Raw genomic sequence first — 25,500 nt, forward strand, 5'->3', positions numbered from 1 at the left:
TGTGTGTGTGTGTGTGTGTGTGTTTGGCCAAAAGAGGATTAACGCATGAAAATATCTGTACATGTTTACATGTAAGTCTATTTCTGGAAACTGCGTCATAATTGTTAAGGACTGTGTATGTGTGTGTGTGTGTATATATGTGTGTGTGTATATATGTGTGTGTGTTTGTGTGTATGCGTGTGTGTATGCGTGTGTGTATGCGTGTGTGTATGCGTGTGTGTATGCGTGTGTGTGTTTGTGTATGTGTGTGTGTGTGTGTGTGTATATGTGTTTGTGTGTGTGTGTGTGTGTGTGTGTGTGTGTGTGTGTATATGTGTGTATATATGTGTGTGTGTGAGTGTGTGTGTTAATATCTTGATTTATCCCCTTAAGGATAGGAATATGGACAAAGTGGGAACATTTGGCAGGCCCTCATGAGAAAAAACATATCTAGATTTTTGTATCCAATACAGTGTTTATAACCTGAATGAGCCTTTGCATGTGTAAATTAAGTAAATGTGTGTGTGTGTGTGTGTGTGTGTGTGTGTGTGTGTGTGTGTGTGTGTGTGTGTGTGTGTGTGTGCGCACGCACGTGTGTCTTTGACCCTGTATAAGTTCACAGTTCATAGTTTTGTTTGTTTGTTCTAGTTTAATGTGTTACACTGGGTCTGATTCTGAGAGTGCTGGTTGTTACCAAGAAAGGTAGTTAATGATGCAGTCAGTAATTCAGTGGAGTGGGAACAGAATGTGAGGTCTATATTACCATATATGTCTGTGTATTTCAATTTGTTCTCTTATTGGACCCGTTGTGTTTTAGGTTACATACTCATTTTTTCTAATATATTGACTTTACTGATCTTTAGCTGTGAATGTTCACCCTCTCAGGGTGAACATCTGCTTTTTTAAATCTAAAGCTGTGGTTAAGACTTTCACTTCTTTATTTATAACAATTTTATTGAACTCTATCATTTACTAGTTCCCATCCTGTCAAGTGAAATTTGCTGTTGGATTAAGGTGAAGTCTAATGTATGTATCTTCCAAGACCTGTGAAGCCTGTTGTCCCATTCTGAGGAAAGAGCTTTCGGCTCTCTTCAACATACAGCACAGACCAAAAGTTTGGACACACCTTCTAATTCAAAGAGTTTTCCTTATTTTCATGACTATGAAAATTGTAGATTCACACTGAAGGCATCAAAACTATGAATTACCTCAAAGCCCTCATCATTCCTCGCACCTCCGATCTACCAGCACTGCTCGACTGGTTCCACCATCTCTCAGGGTAAGAGGCATGTATACTACAAGACCCTTCTCTGTTCTGGGTCCAAGGTGGTGGAATGAACTTCCCCTAGAGGTCCGGACAGCTGAGTCACTGGCTATTTTCAAGCAGCGGTTGAAGACCTACTTATTCAGGAAACATTTCAACTAGCACTTCTTTCCTTATCTTTTGCATTTAAAAAAAAACAAAAAAAAAAACCTTTGACACTTTTTCATTGTAACTTTGAACAAATGTTTTAAACTCATGGTATCTTAAGTATGTAACCTAGTGAACCAGCATTAATGTATTCAATGTTAGAGATTTAAGCACTTATGTACGTCGCTCTGGATAAGGGCGTCTGCCAAATGCTGTAAATGTAAATGTAAATGAATTAACACATGTGGAATTATATACATAACAAAAAAGTGTGAAAAAAAATGACCCCAAACACACCTCCAGGCTGTGTAAGGGCTATTTGACCATGAAGGAGAGTGATGGGGTGCTGCACCAGATGACCTGGCCTCCACAGTCACCGGACCTGAACCCGATCGAGATGGTTTGGGGTGAGCTGGACCGCAGAGTGAAGGCAAAAGGGCCAACAAGTGCTAAGCATCTCTGGGAACTCCTTCAAGACTGTTGGAAGACCATTTCAGGTGCCAAGAGTGTGCAAAGCAGTAATCAAAGCAAAATGTGGCTACTTTGAAGAACCTAGAATATGCCATATTTTCAGTCGTTTCACACTTTTTCGTTATGAACTAAATGTTCTCTTTGAATGAAAAGGTGTGTCCAAACTTTTGGTCTGTACTGTACATAAACTTGTATACACTCACGATTGGCTATGATTGACAGGGACATGGCTAACACCCAGTTCTTTGGCCTTCTGCATCATAATTAGGATTCAAACTGGTGATTTCCTTACAACAGCATTGACAGAGTTTTCCAGTGCGCCACTTCAGAGCCCAATTTCTAGTCGCCTCAGACAAAAGACACCAGAAAGGTGAGACTGAGAGCTCTTTGGATAATAAAAGTCTGTATGTTTGCAGGTTGTAGGTTTGGAGGTTTGGTATACACGCTCTGTAGCCAGCATTAGTATAATGTTCCTAATAAAGGGCTCGGTGTATTTTCGCTCTCAAAACAACCTCAATTTTTCATGCCATGGACTCTACAAGATGTGGAAAGATTCCTTAAAGTTTCTGCTCCATGTTGATTGATTGCATCAAGCAATTCCTGCATTTTTTTCATGTGCACTTTCATGCTGTGGATCTCTCGTTCTATCACGTCTCAAAGGTGTTCTACCAGATTCGGATCTGGTGACTGGGAAGAACACTGAACTCACTGTCTGTTCATGAAACCAGTCTGAGGAAACTTTTGCCTTGTGACACGGTCACACATGAAGCAGCCATTTGTAAATTGTGGCCATGAAGGGATGAAAATGATCAGCAACAACAGTCTGTGACATTTAAGAGATAATTGATTGGTATTACTGAGTCCAAAGTGTACCAAGAAAACAATCCACACACCCATACACCACAAGACAGGCTGGATCCATGGCTTCATGCTGCTGGTGCCAACTTGTGATCTTACTGTTTGTGTGCTTCAGTAGAAATAGACCTTCATCAGTCCAAGCTACATTTCTCTCGTCTCCAACTGTCCAGTTTTGGGGAGTTTGCGTCCACTGCAGCATCAGCTTTGTGTTCTTGGCTAAGAGAAGAGGAACCTGATGTGGTTTTTCTACTGTTGTAGCTCATCTGTCACTTTCCTGCTCTAAGTGGTTATCTGAGTTACTGTAGTCTTTCTGTCAGCTGGAACCTGTTCATAATCCTCTCTTTACATCAGCTGCCTTATTTTTTTATTGAAGAGAGATTATATTTCTGAGTAAACTGGAGATGGTGAATTGGACTACAGATTGGAGGGTTTTTTTTTAATGGCATATCTGCATTGTCGTAATTTTCTGCCTAAAGGGATATCATGGACAAATCCAAGCCCAACATACCCATCATATATTCTATGTTATATTGCACTAGTTACTATGTTATATTGCACTACCATAATTTCCAGACTATTGAGTGCACCTGATTATTTGAGCACCAGTTATTTTGAACATAAATAAGCCGCACATGTCTATAAGCCGCAGGTGCCTACAGGTACATTAAAACAAAATAAATTTACACAGGCTTTAACGAAACACGGCTTGTAACAAAAAATAAAAAAAATAGCAGTAAACAGTCCAAGAAAGAAAGTCATTGGTCATTATCTTCCTCCTATAAGGCAAGAAATAGGACGAGTTAATATAGGATCAGCTTTCCAGCGCTGGAGAGAACTGAAGTAGAGGGAAGTTGGCCACATATTCACAGATTGGAGTTTCCCAAGTCAATAACTCCTGAACTAAACGCTGTTACTACACAAATAACACCTCTTTTCTATCGTAGTAATGTAGAGAGGCAGCTACAACCGTGTTCTACTTCTTGCCTTATCGTAAGCCTTTCTTCACCTTCTTTCTTTGTTTTTATCCTCCATGTCAATGTTAAAACCGCTTCCTGCTAATGTCATGCACACTGAACACTCTCTCCGCCGCATATTGACAAGACCCCCCCCTTTCTGCTCATTGACTACACGTTTGAAGCATTTCTCAAACATCGGAGACCCTACCTTTAACCCGTTCGCCAATTTTATTGGTCTAATGAAAGCTTCATGCCGCCAAAAACAGCATGTCACAGAATGTGTTTTTTGAAGAAAAAAAAAATTGAAAAATCCATATATTAGCCACGTCATTGTTTAAGCCGCAAGGTTCAAAGCGTGGGAAAAAAGTTATAGTTATAGTTAGGAAAATACGGTAGTTACTATGTTATATTGCACTAGCGCTGCATTAGTAACCCTTCCAACATCAAGTCTACAACAGTGGACATTAAAAAAAAAAAAGAAATTTCAAGCTGCACCTGCTGATGTTTATGTGCTGGTGTAAACAGATCCACAGAGAAATCTCTCGCTGTGCTTTTTATAGCGTTTCGGGCTTCGCTGCTGACGCTGTTACTGACCTGAACATAGCCGTGTAATTTAACACAAGAGAAATACACACTGTGAGCTGTATTACTGTGTATTTATACCAGAAATCATTAAATCTGATTTCGTCCGAAGGTAAGATTTCCTTTGAATAGATTTGTGTTAAATGTATTATTTACTTCACTATTTATTAATAAATAATTGATTCACACGGGAAAGACACCACAGTTTAAAAAGTAGAAATAATTTAAAACATTTTCATTGAGAACACTAATTGATAAAATTAAGGAAATTGTCAGACATTAACGAAAGCTTCTGAATAAATCTGGAGCGAGAGAGAGACAGTTATCTTCTGTTCATACACACACACACACACACACACACATACACACTGCTTTATAGAATTGAGTGGCTCTAGACATTCAAATTAACCTCAAAGTGTTGCGTATTTGTGTGTTTGTGTGCGAGTTTGTGTGCGTGTTTTGCTGTGTGTGTGTATTTCTGTATGTATTTGTGTGCAAGTGTGTATTTGTATGTGTGTGTTTGTGCATGTGTGCGTGCCTGTATTTGTGTATGTGTGCATTTCTGTATGTGTGTGAGTTTGTGTGCATGTGTGTGTATTTTGTGCGTGTTTGTGCACATTTGTTTGTATGTATTTGTGTCTGTGTGCATGTTTGTGTGCATTTCTGTGTGTGTGTGTGTGTGTGTGTGTGTGCGTGTTTGTGCATGTGTGTGTGCATGTGTGTTTGTGCAAGTTTGGGGTATGGAAGCGACTGTAGCCACAGAGGAAATGACGAGCTGATTTATCAAGAAGTGTTTGTCATATCTCACACACACACACACACACACACACACACACGGATTTCTTATACATAAATGTAGACGGTCAGCTAAGACGTGTCTAAAATAACAAAGAAACTGTCTGCTCTCGCCTTCCACTTTATTAGGAACACCTGTAGGCTTGTTAGGGCCCGAGCACCGATGGTGCGAAGCCCTATTGTTTTTGCTTGGGTTTATTATTTTTTTTTAATTGTTTGTTTGTTTGTTTGTTTGTTTGTTTGTTGCACACATTGGCCAACAGGCCCCAGGAAGTGTGTCAGTCACAAAGGTGGATTTTTGACAGTTGCATGCAATGAACTTTTAAATGCTCCTCTTAGAGGGTTCATGCAATTGAGACCAGACTTGGCCACCATGACGCAGAGATATTAGAGATGCGAAATTGCAAACAGATTTTTAATATCTCAAACACTGTTGCCATGGCATCGTGTCAAAATTTACTTTTATTTCAGGCATATTTAAGGCTTTTGGCATGCTTAGATTAACTTGAAATTTGACACATACATCACATTTGTCGGCTGTTAAGTGTGGACAAAAAGGTCAGACAAAGGTGTGTCTCTTAAGTGGCTCACTAGCGCCCCCGTTTGTGGGGTTTTATTTACCTACAGTCCCCAAATGGGTCAGTAACAACATAAAATAGTCCACTGATATTTACCCACTTCATGCACTTGCCCACCGTGCATTGTGTTCTGGGAGGCACCGTAAAGCGATAAAAAACGTGCGAGGGCCCGCCATCGCTGCTTGCAGCTATATTTTATGCTTGTTTTGGGATCTGTGTGACTTCTTTAACTCTGACATAGTTTATGGTGCCAGTCAGATTTGAGTATTTCAGAAACTGTTGATCTTCTGGAAGTTTCACACACAACAGTCTTTAGGGGTATAAGACATGGAGTGATTTCATGTCAAGAACAAGTAAGAGTTAAGAGCCAGACTCAAGGTTATAAATAATCCGCAACTTTCCTCAGCTCTGCTAGGCCATGACCATCCCAGTGAGTCAGTAGTCTGAAACATGGACATGATTATTAATCTGTATCCATCTATTCATCATTTGGTCATCATTGTCTGTGTGTAAAGTGGGTCACGGAGACTAAGCACTACAAGAGAGTAGCTGTTGTACTAAAGATACGAGTGTTTAAAGGATTAAGGCTTCAAATAAACATCTATTAGGAGCTGAACATGCTGAGAATCTGAGTAGTGTGTTGAACAACCATACATACACTGTAGAGGTTTACTGAGATTTATTGTGTGTGTATGTTTGTGTATGTGTGTGTGTATGTGTGTGTATATATATGCGTGTGTGTGAGCTTTCCATAATAACATTGTGTAACAGTCACTATAGCAGCTAAGACTGTGAGGAGGGAAGGAGAGACAGGAATGAGCTAGTCAGCAGCAGGGAGTTTGTTTATGTGCAGGGAGTTTGTGTGCACTGAGTGTGTGTGTGTGTGGGGGGGCATTAATGTGTAGACAGATTTAGCTAAGTAAGTTAAGGATTACGGAGGTGTTGCTTGTCTTCTTTGAATTCTCTGAGGTGAACCGAGCAGCTACAGCTTCCTGGAACCTGTCTCAGTCACTAGGAAGTGTGTGTGTGTGTACGTGTGTATCCATGTTGGGTATCTATTCACACTTGCTTCTCTGTCCACTGTTCCCAGGATAACACGTTGCTGGATAAAGAGAAGGACATCATCTCAGTTGTGAGTCTCTGCTTCTTTTCTGTCTCCTGTCCTGTGCTGAATTATTTTACCAATTGATTCACCTGTTTGATTCGGTGAAGTGAATCAAATGAAGATGAATCAGCTTTCTCAACCTCGGTCAATCCTTCTGCCTCTCTCTGTTGTTTTCTTGTTGTCTCTATACTCGGTCTGTGTATTTCTTTCTTTTTGTCTGTCTTTCTTTCTTTCTTTCTACCTTTCTTTCTTTCTTTCTTTCTACCTTTCTTTCTTTCTTTCTTTCTTTCTTTCTTTCTTTCTTTCTTTCTTTCTTTCTTTCTTTCTTTCTTTCTTTCCTCTCTCCCTCCCTCACTGTCTGTATTTGATTTTCTGTTGTTCTCTCTCTCTCTCTGTGTCAGAGTCGTCAGTTGGTGGCGATATGTGATGATGTTCTGAGTGATGCTCCTGAGGCTGTACTGACCCACACTTCCCAGCTGCAGAGTGTTGAGTTGGTGCCGGTCTTACCTGGAGAACAACTGGTACCTCTCTTTTTCTGTCTCTCCCCCCACATTTCCTTGTTTTTAGTTTCTTTACCTTTTGTTATTCACTTGTGTCTCACATTCCTTTTCTATTTTCCCAACTAAATAGTGCAAAAGTAAAATACACCTTTCAGACCCACATCATTTTAGTTCTGACGCTCAATAGATTTTCTCAGCTGAGACGATCCTCTAATCATTATACCGAATATTATACGCTAGTTTTCAGATCTCTAGCTCTGTACAAGGTTAAACTACATCCTGAGATCACTGATGAAGTCACTGGAAAGTCTGAAACAGACATGACATACTCCGGTAATTTCCTCCTTTTCGTTATTACGCTTTCTAATTGGCTAGAATCCTCTGCTCGTCACTTCTTACTGCTCCCAGTGAGCGAGCTGCTGGTATATCAGTCAGGATTGCTCATTTCATGTGTACGGTACTGAAAGTACCAACTGAGAACCTCAATCAGGAACTCCTACACCAGTTCTGTTTCTGCGCTTTTTAACAGAACAGAAAACCTGCCACTCCCATGTCCTTAAACTGTTAATCTGACATCAGTAAAACCTTAATCTACAAACTTTTAAAGATGAAAGGCTTCAATCCTTGTGACCTATTCATATCTTTTTAATCTGCCATTTAAGTGAATGTTGTTATTGTTTTTGTTTGTATATTACTGATTATTTTATTATTTATTTTATTCTTATTTATTTAGACCTTACCTTCTTATATTTACTGGGGTGTAAGGAGATAAGGTCTAAATAAATAAGAATAAACTATGATAATATAAACAGGATAATATAAAAGTGTGTGGGTATGTGTATAATATATATACATACACAATATATATATATATACACACACACACACACACACAGTGTGTGTGTGTGTGTGTATATATATATATATATATATATATATATATATATATATATATATATATATATATATATATATATATATATATATATAGATTATAAATATATATACACACACAAAATACAGTGATATGAAAATAAAATAGCACAGGATGATATAAAAATGTGTGTAATATATATATATAACACATATGCTGTTTTACCATACAGTGTTTGTTTATTTTGTAGGGGATTGAGATCACCTCCACACCCTCTAGCCAACACTACGTCTCTGGAACATTTGCTGAGGTAAAGCATCATTTCTTCTGATGTGTGATTGTTATTATTATTATTATTATTATTATTATTGTTGTTGTTGTTGTTGTTGTTGTTGTTATCATTATTATGATTATATATTGTTAATATTAATACTAATGATGATGATGATGACCTGTAATAACCTTGACCCTTATACAAAATCCTTCATTGCACTTTTTCTTTTTTCTTCTTGTCACAGATCCCAGCAGATTCCACTGAGAAGATCCTGGCAGGTGACGAGGTCATTAAGGTGAATGATCAGATTGTGGTAAGTACACTCTGAACTCTGTTACATTGGATATCTGTCTTTAACCTGATTCCTTAATGAAAGACCACTTGAACATAATCAGTGTTACAGGAGCAGGGCAGTAATCAGAGGTCTGGGAATTTAACAGCACACTTCAGCACACAGAGCATTAAGACAGAATGACTCACTCTGACATGACTACTGTGGACATCAGATTGTAATTGATGTCTTGTTTAAATAATGATAGAGGTTTGCTGAAGAAGTTAGACATGTTAGAATTTCTTTATATATGACAAACTCTAAAACTGAGTTTTTAGTTATCTTTTATCTTCTTTATCTAATTATCTTTTAACCTCTTTACTCATTTTTTGGAGACACGTGATTCCTTTTGTGCCGTTGTGTATCAGGTGGGCTGGAGCAGGAAGAACCTGGTGGCGAAGCTTCGGGAGAACCCGAACGGTGTGACGCTGGTGCTGAGACGCCTTCCTGCCTCGTCTGTCTCTGAAACACACAAAGTCAAGCCAACACAGGTGAGTCAATGGCTGACATCTTTAAAGTCAGTATGATCATGCTAACAAGGATTACCAATGCTAACATGTTGCTAGCCAGAGCTTCAGACTGACGACACAAGGTCTAGAGTTCATATCAAGGTCTAGACTCCAATAGCAGGGTCTAGACTCCAATAGCAGGGTCTAGACTCCATAGCAAGGTCTAGACTCCATAGCAAGGTCTAGACTCCATAGCAGCTTTTATTGGCATAGGACCACCCAAGAGGCTGTCTGACTGACATGTAAAGCAACCAATCACGTTTACTTTTGTTCAGAGTCACGTTTAAGGGCTCCATAGTCGACGTTTCTACAAAAACAGATCAGTATGCAAATGAACTAATGATTGCAGAATGTAAAGTGTGACCTATTTTGTAGAACTTATTATTGGTTGGCTGAAAATCCCAAATAACAAATCCCAATGTGTGTGTAATGTGATAAGATAAAAATTCAGGTCTGCTCACTGAACGCGATTTCCATAAATGACTTGCAAAACGCAATAAAAATAAAAATAATTAAAATGAGGTTTTTGCCTGAGAGCAACTTTAAAGAGATGAATTGAAACCGACACCCAATATGAGAAGTGACGTGAAAAGTCGAATGAATGCGTGTAGCCGGGAGTGTGTGTCAGCCCATGAGTTATGTGTGAATGAAAACCTTCTAAGTTTAAATGTGGTCGGATCCTTTCGAGATGGTTGAACAGAAACCTCGAATTTAAATACGTTTTCACGCGATGTCCACCAGGTTGTGCATGGAACAACGACTTGGGATAATTTATTATTACCTTATATATTTACCTTGGAATTTTCAGAACTTAAAAATATCCACAATATGAAAGACAACACGAATATTTAATAATACAGACAACGAGAAAAAAAAAGAAAAAAAAAGATGACACATGACATGAGTGTAATGCAGTATTTTTATTTTTTTTGCTTTGCACAGTTTAGTGCAATTATTCATAAGATAATGTGTGCATAAATATTTCTATAAACAGACTCCTGGGTTCTCAGGAGGCTCATGATGACATCACACAGTTATTTCTGAATGAACAGGAATGTACGAGTTACACACTGATACCGACTCCCTGACGCTGCCTTAGTCTGATAAATTGCTTGTCTTTTTTATGCTTACTTTATGCTGCTTTTTGCATGATTATGCTTACATTAAACACACACACACGCGCACACAAATACATACACACACACACACACACACACACCCACACACACACACACAAGCTTTACCTGTAGTGTTTAGGTCCCACAGAAAGAGGTTGGTTTGATGACACTCACTTCCTGTTTTTCTTTGATGCTCTCTCTCTCTCTCTCTCGTTCTCTCTCTCACACACACTAAATATCTCAGACACACACTCACAAACTCACAGCAAGTGAGAGTCACACACGGTTCAGATGATGATGAGTCGAATCTTGTGATTGCGGTTTAATATCATTCCAGATTGTGTCGTGTTGGATGATGTAACCAGGTTGGTGGCGAGGGGATATCTTGTTGTTTGGAGAGCCTTAAGGGATCACAGCACTACCGCATGACTTCCACAGACACACACGCTCTCTCTGACTGTTCCCACGCGCGCGCACAAACACACACACACACACACACACTCACACACACACATTAATGGAACAAGCGCTAATGCAATAACGCACGCATACTCGATCCCGTGTCTCCTGCTCTATCAGGATGAGTTAATGTGAAGCTCTTCCCGTTTCTCCCGTCTGCAGAAGGAAGAAGAAGACGAGGAAGAGGAAGAGAGAAACAGACAGTCAGTGTTGGAGCGAGCGCCGGCGTCTGTGCGCTCGTACTCGTTCAGGTGAGTTTACCTCCAGCTCTTCACAGCCAACATGTCGGAACTTTAACACTTACAGTATTTACTTATTATCAGATTGGATATACTTCAGACTCGTACAGATTTACCCATAAAACCTGCCGCCTGCTTAAAGTGTGGGCCGTTTACTGTTGATTTAAAAGGATCCGATTGTTAAGTGGAAAGAAAACGATCGGTGAAAGAAAACGAACGGTGTTTTTGGGCCCCTTGAGAGATTTTGACATGCTCTTACATTTGGTTCTTTTTAGTTGCTTTCAAATATATTATTGACAAAAGACTTATTACTTATTACACTGTATTCAGCACAAACTGGGCTACCATAATATGTAAACTTATGTGTGTTTGTATTTTTGACAAAATTAGGTTTATGCGTGGTTTTTGAAAAAGCAAAAAAAAAAAAAAAACTCACTGAAATAAAGCCACAAAACCTATAGACCTATAGTAAACATGTTTTCGCGAGACTTTCTGAGAACAGATCTTCTAAAGTATCTTTTTTTTTTTTTTTTTTTTGTAATCATGTGAAAATCATCCTGCCTGCTCATTCACGTTAAACAATACATTGATTTAAAATTTAAAAGACACTTTCTACTTTGAAAGGCCATATGCGAAAAGGCGTCAACATGCCGTGACTGACAGCTTTGTAGACAATGGGTCGCATAATGAGCTGTGGATTACATAATGAGCTGTGGATCACTGAGCCAGGATCTGAGTGAGAAGTACAGTACTACAAGAAAGATTGCGTTTCCTTTGTGGATCATTTAAAATGCACTTTAGCAAGGACAGCATTAAAAAGGGAATTGTGTAACAGTAAATCAATACACTCACTCTCTCACTCACTCATTTTCTACCGCTTATCCGAACGTCTCGGGTCACGGGGAGCCTGTGCCTATCTCAGGTGTCATTGGGCATCAAGGCAGGATACACCCTGGACGGAGTGCCAACCCATCGCAGGGCACACACACACACACTCTCATACACTCACGAGGCACGGGGAGAACATGCAAACTCCGCACACACAAGGCGGAGGCAGGAATCGAACCCCCAACATTGGAGGTTTGAGGCGAACGTGCTAACCACTAAGCCACCGTGCCCCCCCCCCCCATCTGTTTCTGTACTGCTCAGTGATTGGATAATTCCTCACTAATTCCTCAGCTCCACGTTCATCAATTTTTCCTTTTATTTGAATCTAATTATGTTTATAAACCAGTAAGAGAAGAGCAGGTGATGGGTTTACAATGACAGCGGGATGTGTGATTGTCAAATACGAAAAATATTTAGAGTTTATGAGCAGGCATGGATTTTAAATTCCAAAATTGAACACATTCATCTCAAGCTCTCTCTCTCTCTCTCTCTCTCTCTCTCTCTCTCTCTCTCTCTCTCTCTCTCTCTCTCTCTCTCTATCTCTCTATGTCTGTCTGTCTGTATGTCTGTCAGTCTGTCTGTATATCTGTCAGTCTATCTAATTTATAATTTAAAACATTTAGACATATCTTTTTAATTAATGAGATTAATTAGGGTTTAGTATGATCAGAGCTGTGGGACATGGTATTTTAGTGGTTAAGGTGTTTTACTGCCAATCAGAAGGATGTGAGTTCGAATCCACCAAGCTGCCAGTGCTGGGCCCCTGAGCAAGGCCCTTAACCTTGATTGCTCAGTTATATAAAATGAGAGAGAATGTAAGAGTGTCTGCCAAATGCTGTAAATGTTTATTTGTTAGTGATGTGAAATGAACGTTTTATTTCTAAAGCCTGTGTGTGTATGTGTGTGTGTGTGTGTGTGTGTGTGTGTGTGTGGTCAGGGCTGCTGTGTATCCTGAAGAGCAGCAGACAGGACAGGAGAAGTCGGTGTTTAATGAACACGGCCTTGATGGGAAACAGAGCTTCAGTGCACTCACACACCACCTGGGTGCAGGTAAGACACAACACACACACACACACACACACACACACACACACACACACACACACACACACACGGTAAACAGCGTATTTTATCTATCACATGTATTCATGTATTTTCTTTACTTCATGTCTTTTTGCTTTGAGTTTGCGGTTCAGAGTAAAACTGGAGGCAGTGAAACAGATTTGTTTATTTTCGCATGTTTTTTCCACATTAAAGTCTTTTTTTCTCCTGCTCCTTAACTTAAGGCTGTTTCTTTGTTGTGCACCAGCAGCATCTGCACTTTGTTTTGTTGTAGCGCTCGCCTAGTAACAGCAGACTACAGACTACACGCTTCCTCATGAGTTTCAGCAGCGAGCTCCAGTCAGGAAACGTGGGAGAGCCATTTGTTCAGTGTGTCTCTCATTACACGTGTAAACCTACACAACCTACTAGGTCATTTGTTTAGTGTTTTAATAGTCATTCAGTTGAAACTTTACACACTGTTACACTATCACTGTACAGAGACTTTCATTGAAAGCATGATTAATGCAGTGAAGTTTGGCTCCCTCCTGCTGCTCTAACATTAATCTCAGTAACCACAAAGAAATCTTTTGTTTTATAAATACATGTGTGTGTGTGTGTGTGTGTGTGTGTGTGTGTGTGTGTGTGTGTGTGTGAGTGTGCGTGTGAGGTGCGTGTGTGTTCGAGTGAAGTGAGGTGTTTGTGTGTATTGCTGCCTGTAAGGTGTGTGTGTGCGTGTGAGGTGTGTGTGTGTGCGTGTGAGGTGTGTGTGTACGTGCGTGTAAGGTGTGTCTGTGTGTGCGTGTGAGGTGTGTGTGCGTGTAAGGTGTGTGCTTGTGTGTGTGTGTGCGTGCGTAAGGTGTGTGTGTGCGTGCGCGTGAGGTGCGTGTGAGGCGAGGTGTGTGTGCGTGTGAGGTGTGTGTGCGTGTGAGGTGTGTGTGCGTGTGAGGTGTGTGTGCGTGTGAGGTGTGTGTGTGCGTGTGAGGTGCGTGTGAGGTGTGGGGGTGTGTGTGTGCGTGTGAAGTGTGTGTGTGTGTGTGCGCGTGAGGTGTGTGTGAGATGTGTGTGGTGTGTGCGTGTGAGGTGCGTGTGTGCTTATGTGTGGTGCATGTGTGTGTGAGGCTTGTGTGTGAGGTGTGAGGCGTGTGTGTGTGTGTGTGTGCGAGGTGTGTGTGCGTGTGCGTGTGTGACACGTGTGTGTGAGGTGTGCAGTGCATAATCACTCCGCTCTTGCCATTAGGATCTGGATTAGAGCGCAGGTGTACGTCTCTCCTCAGTCTGGACTCAAGGACAAGAGTCGGATCCTGGCCTGAGATGGGGGCCAGTGTGGTGAGTTCTCTCTCTCTCTCTCTGTCTCTCTCTCTCTCTGTCTCTCTCTCTCTCTGTCTCTCTCTCTCTGTCTCTCTTGCTGCACATTCACATTTCCACACTCATTCTGCTCTCACTGTTCTCTCTCTGTCGCCCTCTGCAGGAGGAAAAGGAGACCAAGAAGAGCTCCTTCAAAGGTATGACACATAAAGCTGCCACACTTCACATGGTGGTAGTGATACATCACCCCCTGGTGGTGAACTGTTACAGGTGTTACAGGTGTACTGTGGTGTTACTGTTAACAACCTGATGATTTTCCCCTTACAGCAAATCAAGAAATGTTTTATTTGTATCTTTATTTATTAAAGTATATAATATATTGTATAGTTTACATATTTATATAATGTTGTGGAACAATCTTCTTTCTGTTTTATATTCTGTTTAAAAATTTTGGACTTCTTCCAAAAATATTAATTAAACCTTTTCTCACAGAAAACTTCACCATCTTCACTAACTTACCGATCGTTTAGACATTTTTCTTTGTTAAATTGCATGTAAACACCTTCTGACCAATCAGATATGAGATTGTGTTTGTTTAACACACACCACTTTTTAACTGTATGGGCAGTAAGTATAAAAGGATTCGTTTAAAGTGATTAGTTAGTTATGTGACGTAGCCTGAATGTGACCTTTGACCCCCTGCAGGCACACAGACGGCGATGAGTCGCAGGAGGGTGTCGTGTCGTGAGCTGGGCCTGCCGGACTGTGACGGGTGGCTGTGGAAGAAGAGGAAAGAGATGAGTGTGTTCATGGCACAGAAATGGCAGCGCTTCTGGTTTGTCCTTAAAGGAGTTACAATCTACTGGTATACCAGCCAGCAGGTAAACACACACACACACACACACACACACACACACACACACACACACACACACACACACACACACACACACACACACACACACACACACACACACACACACACATACATACAAACATACATGTACAGATACAACACACACAAACTCTCACACACGTGTACAAACAATATACATGTACAGATACAAACACACACACACACATACATACACACACTTACACACACACACACACACATACATACAAACATACATGTACAGATACAACACACACTCTCACACACGTGTACAAACAATATACATGTACAGATACAAACACACACACACATACATACACGTACAGATACAGCACACACTCTCACACACATGTACATACAAACCTCACACAAACACACATTATATAGAGTATATTGCATACTATAATCTATAGTATACTACATAGTACATGTGATATGTGGGGATGTGAGAGCTCAGTGGTTAAGGTGTAGGATTATTGACCAGAAGGCTGTGAGCTTGAATCCCAGCTCCACCAAGCTGCCACTGCTGGGCCCCTGAGCTCTTAACACTTACTTTGCTCAGTTGTATAAACTGAGATAAAATGTAAGTCGCTCTGGATCAGGGCATGTGTGTAATACTGTAAATGTACTATAGGGGCTGTACACACACAACCACTCCCAGTACTTACAAATCTGACAAATCTTTACAGGAGGAAAAGGCAGTGGGGTTGGTGAAGATCGGCAGCTACAGCATCGAGAGCGCCGGAGAACACAAGAGGAAGTAGTAAGTCCTTCTCACTTCACACACACACACACACACACACACACACACACACACACACACACACACACACACACACACACACACACACACACTGTAATAACTAGGCCCTAATAGAGGAACCATGGCAACTAACATGTAGCTACAAAAGATAAAATACTTGCTTCTCATCATATTACATATATAAATTAACTATAAAAGTCTTATTTATTTATTTGTTTGTTTGTTTGTTTGTTTGTTTATTTGGCCTGCTCTACACTGATTTTATATTTATTTAGATTTTCAAATAACTTTTTTAGATTTTCACTGCACATAGCGAGAGTTTTTTTTTTGTATGTCTGAGTTCTCTTGTGTACTTTGTGTTGCTTCTGTTTGCTTCGTATACACAGGGGTCCAAATGTTCTACTGATCGATGAATTTAATAAAAAAGGACACGCACACACATACATACACACATACATACACACATACAGGTACAGATACAACACACACACGTATATACATACACACATGCTTCTGTTTTTAAATTTCAAGGCATGTGAATTATCTCTGTCTCTTGTGTGTCTCTCCAGCGTGTTTAAAATGAGTCACCCACGCTTCCAGAATTTCTTCTTTGCCGCTGACAACGTTAGCGACATGAGCAAGTGAGTGTGATGCACATGAACAAAGACTAACACAAAAACACACTCAGCATGTGGATCTGTGTGGAGAGAGATTAGGGATGTGGTATCCTAGTGGTTAAGATGATGGACCACCTATCAGAAGGTTGTGAGATCAAATCCCAGGTTCACCAAGCTGCTCCTGCTGGGCCCCTGAGCAAGGCCCTTAACTGCTCAGTTGTATAAAATGAGAGAAAAATGGAAGTCACTATGGATAGGAGCGTCTGCCAGATGCTGTAAATGTTATGTAATGTAAAGATTAGAGTCATCCATGAGACGTTCGACAGATGTGTTTCTTTATTCTCCGATTCTTCTTCAACCTGAACTAATTACACCACAGCGCTGTCGAATGCTCCATTCTCATTGGTCAGAAAGTGTTGATTTATTTTCTGTTACTATGAGGCTGATTAGACTGAGATCCGTAGTGAGGATTACAGTTTGTGTCCCAAACAGAACATCAGACCCAGACACACTGCGTTAAATCTTTTAGTGCTTCACAGAGCTGTTTGCGCTGCTTGTGTGTGAATGCAGCGGTTTATTAAAGTAAACATGAAGGAATCAGAACAGCTCGCAGACAGACGCTTTAATCCATCCCTGATCCTCTCATACTCTTCAGCCGAATCGTATTACATCCGCTTGAAGATTCTACCGCAGCAAATAAACACAGATTATATCCTAAATAAAATGTAACTGTTGAGCAGCTTTGTGGAAGACTTTGATCTTTATTCACTGTAAACACAATCGTAACAATCGGGGATTTTTACACAGTCTCTAGAGTTTAGACTGAACGGTGTACCTAACAAAGTGGACAGTGATAAGTGGATGATATTTACGCAAACCATGAACTGAAATGGATTTCGGGTTATAGTTATAGTATTTAAACGTTTAACATTTTTCTCTAGTTTTAGTATTTATAGTACTTATTTATTTGTTTGTTTTATTTAATTTTGTTTACAAAATAAAGAAAAACAAATAAATGATAAATATTTATAAGTAAATAAAAATAACAAATATTTAATGTATTTATATATTTTTATTTATTTATTTATTTATTTATTTAATGAATTAATTCATGAAGTTATTTAGTTAGTTAAATAATTAATTAGTTGTATTTTTTTATTTTATTTTTTCTAAGAATGTTCTAAGCAGAAAAGCTCATTTTATTCCCAACAACATTCGATGAGTTTTCTAGACAATCAAACAATATATGACTTTATCATCACATAACTTTGACCACCTTCTCCTTTCTGCATCTTGCAAATTGTTTAATTTTTAAATAAAAAAAAATAAACAAACAAAATAAATAAACAAACAAACAAACAAACAAATAAATAATTGATTTTGTGAAACAGATGGATCAACTGTCTGATCACCGCCATCCAGAAATATAAGAAGTACCAAGAGAATCCGACAGACACTGAGCCCGGTTTGTTGAATCAGATTTTTTTTTTTACTAGAAATAGATTTAATAGAAGAAACATCATCAGCAGTTGTGTTTGTGTAGATATGATGATGGTCTTTAATAAGATGATGATGCTTGCTGCTGGATTTATTAAACTGTGTGTGTGTGTGTGTGTGTTTCCGTGTGTGTGTTGACAGAGTGCTACAGCGAGACCGAGTCGGAGGAGGACGGCTCCCACTCACCTAATCTTCTAAAGAAAAAAACCACCACGGTGAGGAGAGACACATGGCACAGATGTGAATGAAAGAAAGAAAGAAGGAAGGAAAGAATTAATGGAAGTCAAAAAGGAGGAAAGAAAGTCAGAAAGGAAAGAATAAAAGATAGGAGGAAAGAAAGTCAAAAAGGAGGGAAGAAAGTCAGAAAGGAGGAGGAAAGAAAGTCAGAAAGGAGGAGGAAAGAAAGTCAGAAAGGAGGAAGAGAGTCAGAAAGGAGGAGGAAAGAAAGTCAGAAAGGAGGAGGAAAGAAAGTCAGAAAGGAGGAGGAAGAGAGTCAGAAAGGAGGAGGAAAGAAAGTCAGAAAGGAGGAGGAAAAAAAGTAAGAAAGGAGGAGGAAAAAAAGTCAGAAAGGAGGAAATAAAAGAAAGGAGAAAGAAAAACATTTATAAAAGGGAAAGCTGGAAGAAAACAAAAAAGAAAAGAAAGAAAGCAGAGCGACACATTTTTTTCATGTTTATGTACGACTCCTGTGTGACATATGAAACACATGCAGTGTTACATAGTTTCCTGTCTGTGCTGATAGAAGCTCCAGTCTAACACACTCCCTCGGTCTCTGGGCAAGAAAAACAAACAACTGGGAAGAAATGCAGGCACCACTTCACCAGTAGGGGGCAGTAAAGCTGCAGCTACACAACCACACGGTGAGCTGAAACGCTTGAAACAGACACGTGTACACAGTGTATGCTCTCTGCTCTATGTGTGCTGCACTGTTCCTGAAATCACTTTTATTTATTTATTCATCAGAATCGAGTAAATCTCTTTTTACCAAAAAAATAGAATTTGCTCTTGTTTTGTCGTGTCCATGTTCGGCACTGAACGCTTTTGGCACGTCTCACTCCACAGTGGTGGTTAATATGAAGCTCGGGGGGAAAAAAGACAAAACAACAAATAAATTAATCTCGTATAAAACTCTGTTACACAATGCAGATCATCACAAATTAAACATATTATTGATGGTTTGGAGGCAAAATATAGTAGAAATGTCATATTAATAGAATGATAGACTTTGTGTCATTGTTTAGTTTTTCTCACGGCCCATGTTCCTGTTGTCTCTGTCACACTCAGGAGCGGTAGATGAGATGGGGGAGCTGTTTAACAAGCTGAAGGAGGGAGGAGTGTCTCTGATTGGCCAGAAACAGCCCGTCACTCACGACCAACTCCGCAGGTCCTTCATCCGCCGAAACAAGAATCCCGTCATCAACGATAAGGTCCACACACTCCGTGCTCTTCAGAGCACGCTCAAGGTGACACACACACACACACACACACACACACACACACACACACACACACACACACTTACTTTACTGATACTAATATTTCATATTTTAGGGACACACAAAATTTGGGACACAGCCAGAACTATTGTCACTACTAGACCCTCTTTATAGTATATTGACCAATCAGATTTAAAGAATTCAGCAAAGCTGTTATATGTGTGTAACACTATAAATGTGTTTCTGTCCTCCAGGCAAAGGAGGCGGAGTTACAGCTCATAGATAAGCTTCTGGAAGATTCCAGTCTGACGCCGCCAAAATACCGCCAGTGGAAGCAGCACAATGAGGATCTGTTCCAAGAAATCGCAAAAATCGCCAAAGAGAAAAAACAAGCCAGTACAACACCACAAGCAAAAACTGACACCGCCGATGACGACGGAGCACGTCGACTCAGCCTGAGTGACGGAGAGCAGCTAGTGGACGCTGAGTTGCCTAGCAATAAATTCTCCACCAATGAATCTGATCAGGAACCCTTAGCAGAGTGTACCGAGCCACAATGTGAAAGAGCAGACAGCAGCTCCTCTGAAAATTACTTCTACATCTGAGCTGATAAGTACCTGAGCCCGCCCACTTTAGAATTCTGACTAGTCAGAGCCTCTTTTTAGGAACGGGGCGGGACTTGAGCCGGTCTGGAGAACATTTCCGTTTTCCAAATTTGTTCCTCACAAGAAATGATCGATGTCAGTGTTGCTAAGCAACCTTGATGTTTCTTAAGCTAACTTTTTAGCTAGCTCCAAAGATTCGTAAGTAAATCAAATAACTATTAATTGCTTAACCCTCATGTTTCCTTTGCTACTTTTCAGTAGTGTTACAGTTGTACAGTGTAGTTTATAACATAGTTTATAAGTTATAACTGCTTAAGGTTAATCATCATCTCAATATGAATATCCAAGTCTTCACATCAGCAGCCCAAGTCCAGAATGATCAGTATTAATTTGCTTTTAGTACAGTTCACATCTCAAACTGCTGATCGGAACGAACGCGTTGGTGTTAATGCACTAAAGACTCAGAGTGAAACACTGGATATACAGCTTCAGCCCAAAAAGGATAAAAAACAATAAAACACTGAACCTGGAAGCAGACGGAGATGATCAAAATCCTTGACATCTGTTGTGAAGTGGACAAATCTGTCAAACATGATCAGAGCTCTTATGTGAAACAGGAAGTTATTTTACTTTGTAATAATCTGTGACAAATTCTACGTTATATAAAAATAGAACAAAGTGGCCTGTGCACATAAAAGACATTGACGAGGCCTTTTATTTTTACAGGTCTCTTTTAAAGTTTTAATCTAATACCCGCTTTTACGTTTCATGTTTGTTCTGCATGTTGTTCATTCGTGCAATGACGGGGAGAAATGGACGAGAATAAATGTAAATAATCTGCTAATCATTATACAGAACAAAATAAGGAGTCTTCACGTATTGAGTAATATTGTGAACCCTGTTATATATATGTGAAAGACTTTAAGGCGTTGTCCGTTTTATTGTAAATAAAATGTCTACAGTTTACAACAGCTAAAAATCTGCTTTTGTCTAATTGTACTTGGAGATTAAAGGGATGGAATGAATGTGGATAAAAATATCGGCTTATATGGGCACAGCAAGCCAATTGTCTTATAATTGGCTTGCTGTGCCCAGATAAGCTGAACAGAACAATATCACAAGACAAAACAAGCCACAGTTTCAAAAGTTCTGCTCAGTTCTCGGCTTGATCACTGCTAGTCTTGATCTACACATCGTTGTCAAACCAGATCTTCAGCTGAGGTGAGGAAAAGCATCTGCACAACACGATACAACCAGCACCATGCTTCACAGGTCACATGGTTGTGCCAGGACGATGAGCAGTGTTGAATTTCCAATAAAATTGGAAGCTTAGTTCATACCAACTCCAGATGTTCCTGCAAATGTACATACTGTAAATATTTTTTGCTTTCTTCCATAAAATGATTTTTTAATCAAAGGCAACATTTCTATTTATTTATTACAACTTTTTCCATACTCGGTCCTCACATGGGTTTTTAAATTGTCTTCATTTTGTTTTCATCCAAACCCCAGCAGCACTTGAATAAATTTTTCCAGTGGACAATTTCAAAAAGTGAAATGCAAAAATTTCTAAAATCGATTACTGAAATCTTGTGAATGAAGTATTTACAGAATGCAAGAATAAACCACAAACCTGTTTATTTAGCAACATTACAAAATATATTTCAACACAATTAGGTACAATTCAATAAAACGTCGCTTTTTAACAGTAGAGAAATATACACAGGACTGACGAGACGTCACGTAGCTATGCGTTAAAGTCCTACACTCATGTGCTGGCTTAAGGCAAAATATTACTTGGCTTCATGTGAATAACATCTAAATGCTTTCTGTCAATGCGTGTGATGGTTTTTACTCATAATAAAATCTTGTAGCTGTTACAGTACATGTATAAAGATGCAACATTAATGCAAACCGTTTCATTGAATAAAAATACATTAATTATAGAAGAAGAAGAAAAAGTGAATTCTAACAACTCTAAGTGAAATAAGAAATAAATACTGACTATAATTACACCACCAAGCAGCACAAATCATTTACAGTTCTTTAGCTGTTTTTGTTTCTGTTGGCCTGAGCAGAGGAGCAGCGAGCGTCATTCACACAAAAACAAACCATTTCATTAACACATGAACAGACACCCAGGTAGCTCTGCATTGTTTCTCTGCATCCTTTACCCTTCTCACATCTATCATTAGTCCTATACAATCGCATGGCCAGAGCTGATTCCAGACCAGGGCTGGTGTATAAAGCTTTAGAAATGCTAGACGGACTGTATGGCAGATTGGTTATTTTTAATACGGCATTGTCACGAGTTATTATGTAGTAGCTACAACGTCTAAAGGCACAACCACAGATTGTGGAACAATTTGTATGTGGACACAAATATCTAACTTAGATGCCACCATCTCACTCATTTTGATATACAATAATTTCCACATTTACAATATACAATAATTTACAATAATTGTTCCACATTTCCTGGCCGTGCCTTTAGACCTCTCTGACTCTTAATCCACCTGTGATAGGACACTCACATTTCTCTTAATATATAATATATATATAATATTCTATAATATATAAGATATAAGCTCTCAATTACTGGCCATTTATAGATGTCTGTGAGCTCATGTATGCAGAAGAGGGTAGATCACATGTTCTGTTACAGTGCTCCATGATACACAAGTTTTAAAAAAGTGTTAATATTCACTCTTCACAGTTGCTATCTCTCTGACAATAAAGGAGAGCAGGCTGAAGGTGAGAATTAGCAAATGATCAAAAATGGTGGGGTAAAACTAGCTAGATATACTGGAGAAATTAACATAAAGTGAGTAAGGCATGAAGATCTAAGATCCACCGTGACAGTAGATCTCGGATCTTCATGCCTTACTCACTTTATCCGAAATACAGGGAACCTGCGGGGCACAAAGTCAGACTGGGCAGCTTGTGCAAGTCAACTTCGATAACATGTAGTACTGTCCATATTTAATGAAGTCAAAGTTAAAGACTCAATTCAACTTAAAGCTAGATTTGATTTATAAAGTGCTTTCATAAATGGACATTGTCACAATGAGCAAACCAGATTCAATGGTGGCAAGAAATAAAGCTCTGAGATGATACAAAGAACCATATGGATGAGTTGGTGATACCAGACAGTGAAAAGTGAAAACATAAATAATTATAATTCTGTCAAGCAGTTCAGTGTGTAATGGAAAGTTTTCCAGTACAAGAATCAACATCGGGTTTTTTCTTCTTTTTTCTTCTTCTTTTTTTTTCAGTACACGTTTATCCACTCTGTAATAAATGAGTCTTGAACATAGATTTTTTTTTGCAGAAGAAGATAACTGATTGATTGGCTGTTAAATGTGTAAAAGAAAATAACGACAGCGTCTTGATGTGTGTTACTGTATGTTGTTTGATTTGCGTATCCGTAAATGCAGATGCAAATCGATTTATTTTGAATCTCTATACTGTATCTTTGTTTCCTGTCTCGTCAGGAAGTCACGACGACCTTCAATTCAGTTGTTATTGCATTATCTTGTTGTGTTGCCGCTAATATTATATATCTAATTAAATCTGTGATCGATAGGACACCCTGACAAATGGGATCCTTTTAATAAGCTTGGCATCGGTCACCAGATCTAGTCTGTGAGTTGAGAGTACTTTTAAAATTGCCATATTTTTGAATCCGTAGCTCTTGTTTATATGACTATGTATATGAGTAGTTCCTGATTCGTGTGAGTTTTATTTTCACACAAATCAGAGCTTTATACTGTACATACCAACTCTGACCCACTTTTTAAAAGTTATCTTCTGTGTTTTTATCAGGTGAATGGGATTAAAGCCGGAAAACCGACCTTTTAAAAGGGTTGTCTTAATCCTGTGCTTACACACCCAGCACTTTGAACTTAGCAAGCTCTGTGTACTTACATGGAGTAAGACATGTAGCCTAACATGGGATCCTGACTCACTTTGTTGTACCTCATTTGGTTGTTTTGTGGTCATTAGTAAGTGTGTCATCCTGGTCAGGGTTTGGTGTGAACACGAGAGAATTCACCCTGAACGGGAGGCTGGTCCATCGTATACATATTCACACTCTCATTGGCACCAAGGACAGTTTAGCACAAATGATCCCCATACGTACATGATATTAGGATGTGGGTAGAAAACAGAGAATCGGGAGGAAATCCACATGACCTCAGAGGAATATGCAGAACTCTACAAAGACAGTAACCTGATCTCAGCTTTAAACACTGACCCTTACGCTTTCAGACTGCAGCAGCCCACGTAGTGGAGCCATAACAGAGTAAGTCAATTAAAGCGGTTGGCGTTATCCATCTACACGAATATCCAAGCAGTTACAGCAGTGTCAATGAGTTCTGATTGTCCTCTTTACCTGAAGAATTTTCTTTCTAGCAGGTGACTTCGTAAGCCTTCATCACAAACTCCCTCTGTACCTTTCTGGTGCGAACCGGGCATTGTGGTCGTCCAACCCCAAACAGCAGTGCCAGTCCTCCAAGCACCTGCACCCATGCGCCAACCCATCCGAAATACAGGGAACCTGCGGGGCGCAAAGTCAGACTGGGCAGCTTGTGCAAGTCAAGCCCTTGGAAGTCAGACATGTTTGATACAAGCTCCAGTGCCAGATTGGGCAAGTGATGAGTGTAGATGCTCAATGCTGCGAGGCTGAGCACACCCGCCAGGGCCACCATCAATCCTCCAGCTCCTGCTACATTTCTGAGTGGCGTGTCCGTCCAACAGCGGGCACCTATGCAGGCAAGCACAATCCCAGAGCCACACAGGAACAGAGACGTGAGTACAAGTCCCCGGGTGGCACGGACATGTGAATCATGTTGGTATGCTCCAGATACAGGCCAGCATTCCCTCAATTCGGAGTGCACCACCTGCAGACAGCTCTCCCAAAGTCCATCAGAGCGGAGCAGCAGGAGCTCGATGCCTCTGGCTTCACCTACACCAGTACCGACCCTCCCAAGACGAGCCTGGCCTTCCCGCCATTGAGGCGTGATGGCTGCCGTGAACACCAGCACCAGTCCCAGGGGAGCGAAGACAATGCCAGTCACTATAGAAGCTGGTGTGTGCATTGTGGGTAATGCCACAGCAACAGAGAAAACAGTTGAGCTTTTTGGAGGTTTTCAGTTTTCAGTGAATGATTGTACAAGACTGAGAAAGAAAAGGAATATCGAATAAAGATCAGAATCAGAATCGCTTCTTCTCCATCGTTCTTAGCTATATAGAAAAATCTAACACAAATAAATGAAATTATATGTAATGGATTTGAGATATCGTAAATGAGACGAACACTCACACAAAGGAAGAGTTTCCGTGATCCAGACGTGCAAGAATCGTGTGTTTGATGAGAGCAAATCCAGTCATTGTGTGTAAGACTCCATCGG

General features: G+C 39.9%; 2 protein-coding genes across 3 annotated transcripts in view; one reads left to right on the top strand and one right to left on the bottom strand.

The window, feature by feature from the left end:
• cnksr1 (connector enhancer of kinase suppressor of Ras 1) overlaps nucleotides 1-21,060 on the top strand; it is a 39,714-nt gene extending 18,654 nt beyond the window's left edge. For both annotated transcript variants that reach the window (XM_027143019.2, XM_027143020.2), the window contains 17 exons: nucleotides 6,721-6,762; nucleotides 7,137-7,256; nucleotides 8,360-8,419; nucleotides 8,628-8,696; nucleotides 9,083-9,205; nucleotides 10,963-11,051; nucleotides 12,865-12,977; nucleotides 14,209-14,297; nucleotides 14,440-14,473; nucleotides 14,982-15,157; nucleotides 15,861-15,934; nucleotides 16,504-16,575; nucleotides 17,943-18,016; nucleotides 18,190-18,263; nucleotides 18,791-18,908; nucleotides 19,333-19,511; nucleotides 19,739-21,060. In XM_027143019.2, the coding sequence (XP_026998820.2) occupies nucleotides 6,721-6,762; nucleotides 7,137-7,256; nucleotides 8,360-8,419; nucleotides 8,628-8,696; nucleotides 9,083-9,205; nucleotides 10,963-11,051; nucleotides 12,865-12,977; nucleotides 14,209-14,297; nucleotides 14,440-14,473; nucleotides 14,982-15,157; nucleotides 15,861-15,934; nucleotides 16,504-16,575; nucleotides 17,943-18,016; nucleotides 18,190-18,263; nucleotides 18,791-18,908; nucleotides 19,333-19,511; nucleotides 19,739-20,089 (1,857 nt within the window). In that variant the 3' untranslated portion in view covers nucleotides 20,090-21,060. The remainder of the gene's footprint in view (nucleotides 1-6,720; nucleotides 6,763-7,136; nucleotides 7,257-8,359; nucleotides 8,420-8,627; nucleotides 8,697-9,082; nucleotides 9,206-10,962; nucleotides 11,052-12,864; nucleotides 12,978-14,208; nucleotides 14,298-14,439; nucleotides 14,474-14,981; nucleotides 15,158-15,860; nucleotides 15,935-16,503; nucleotides 16,576-17,942; nucleotides 18,017-18,189; nucleotides 18,264-18,790; nucleotides 18,909-19,332; nucleotides 19,512-19,738) is intronic.
• A 654-nt stretch (nucleotides 21,061-21,714) lies between these two features.
• The window catches only part of cldn23l (claudin 23-like), a 3,989-nt gene continuing 203 nt past the window's right edge, over nucleotides 21,715-25,500 (bottom strand). Inside the window, exons 1-2 of the mRNA XM_027142996.2 lie at nucleotides 25,413-25,500; nucleotides 21,715-25,267 (exon numbers count right to left, since the gene is read on the bottom strand). The exon at nucleotides 25,413-25,500 is cut by the window's right edge and continues 203 nt beyond it. Of these exons, the coding sequence (XP_026998797.1) occupies nucleotides 24,499-25,188 (690 nt within the window). The 5' untranslated portion in view covers nucleotides 25,189-25,267; nucleotides 25,413-25,500 and the 3' untranslated portion in view covers nucleotides 21,715-24,498. The remainder of the gene's footprint in view (nucleotides 25,268-25,412) is intronic.

This window comes from Tachysurus fulvidraco, chromosome 12 (genome assembly GCF_022655615.1).
Source record: "Tachysurus fulvidraco isolate hzauxx_2018 chromosome 12, HZAU_PFXX_2.0, whole genome shotgun sequence".
Lineage (NCBI taxonomy): Eukaryota > Metazoa > Chordata > Actinopteri > Siluriformes > Bagridae > Tachysurus > Tachysurus fulvidraco.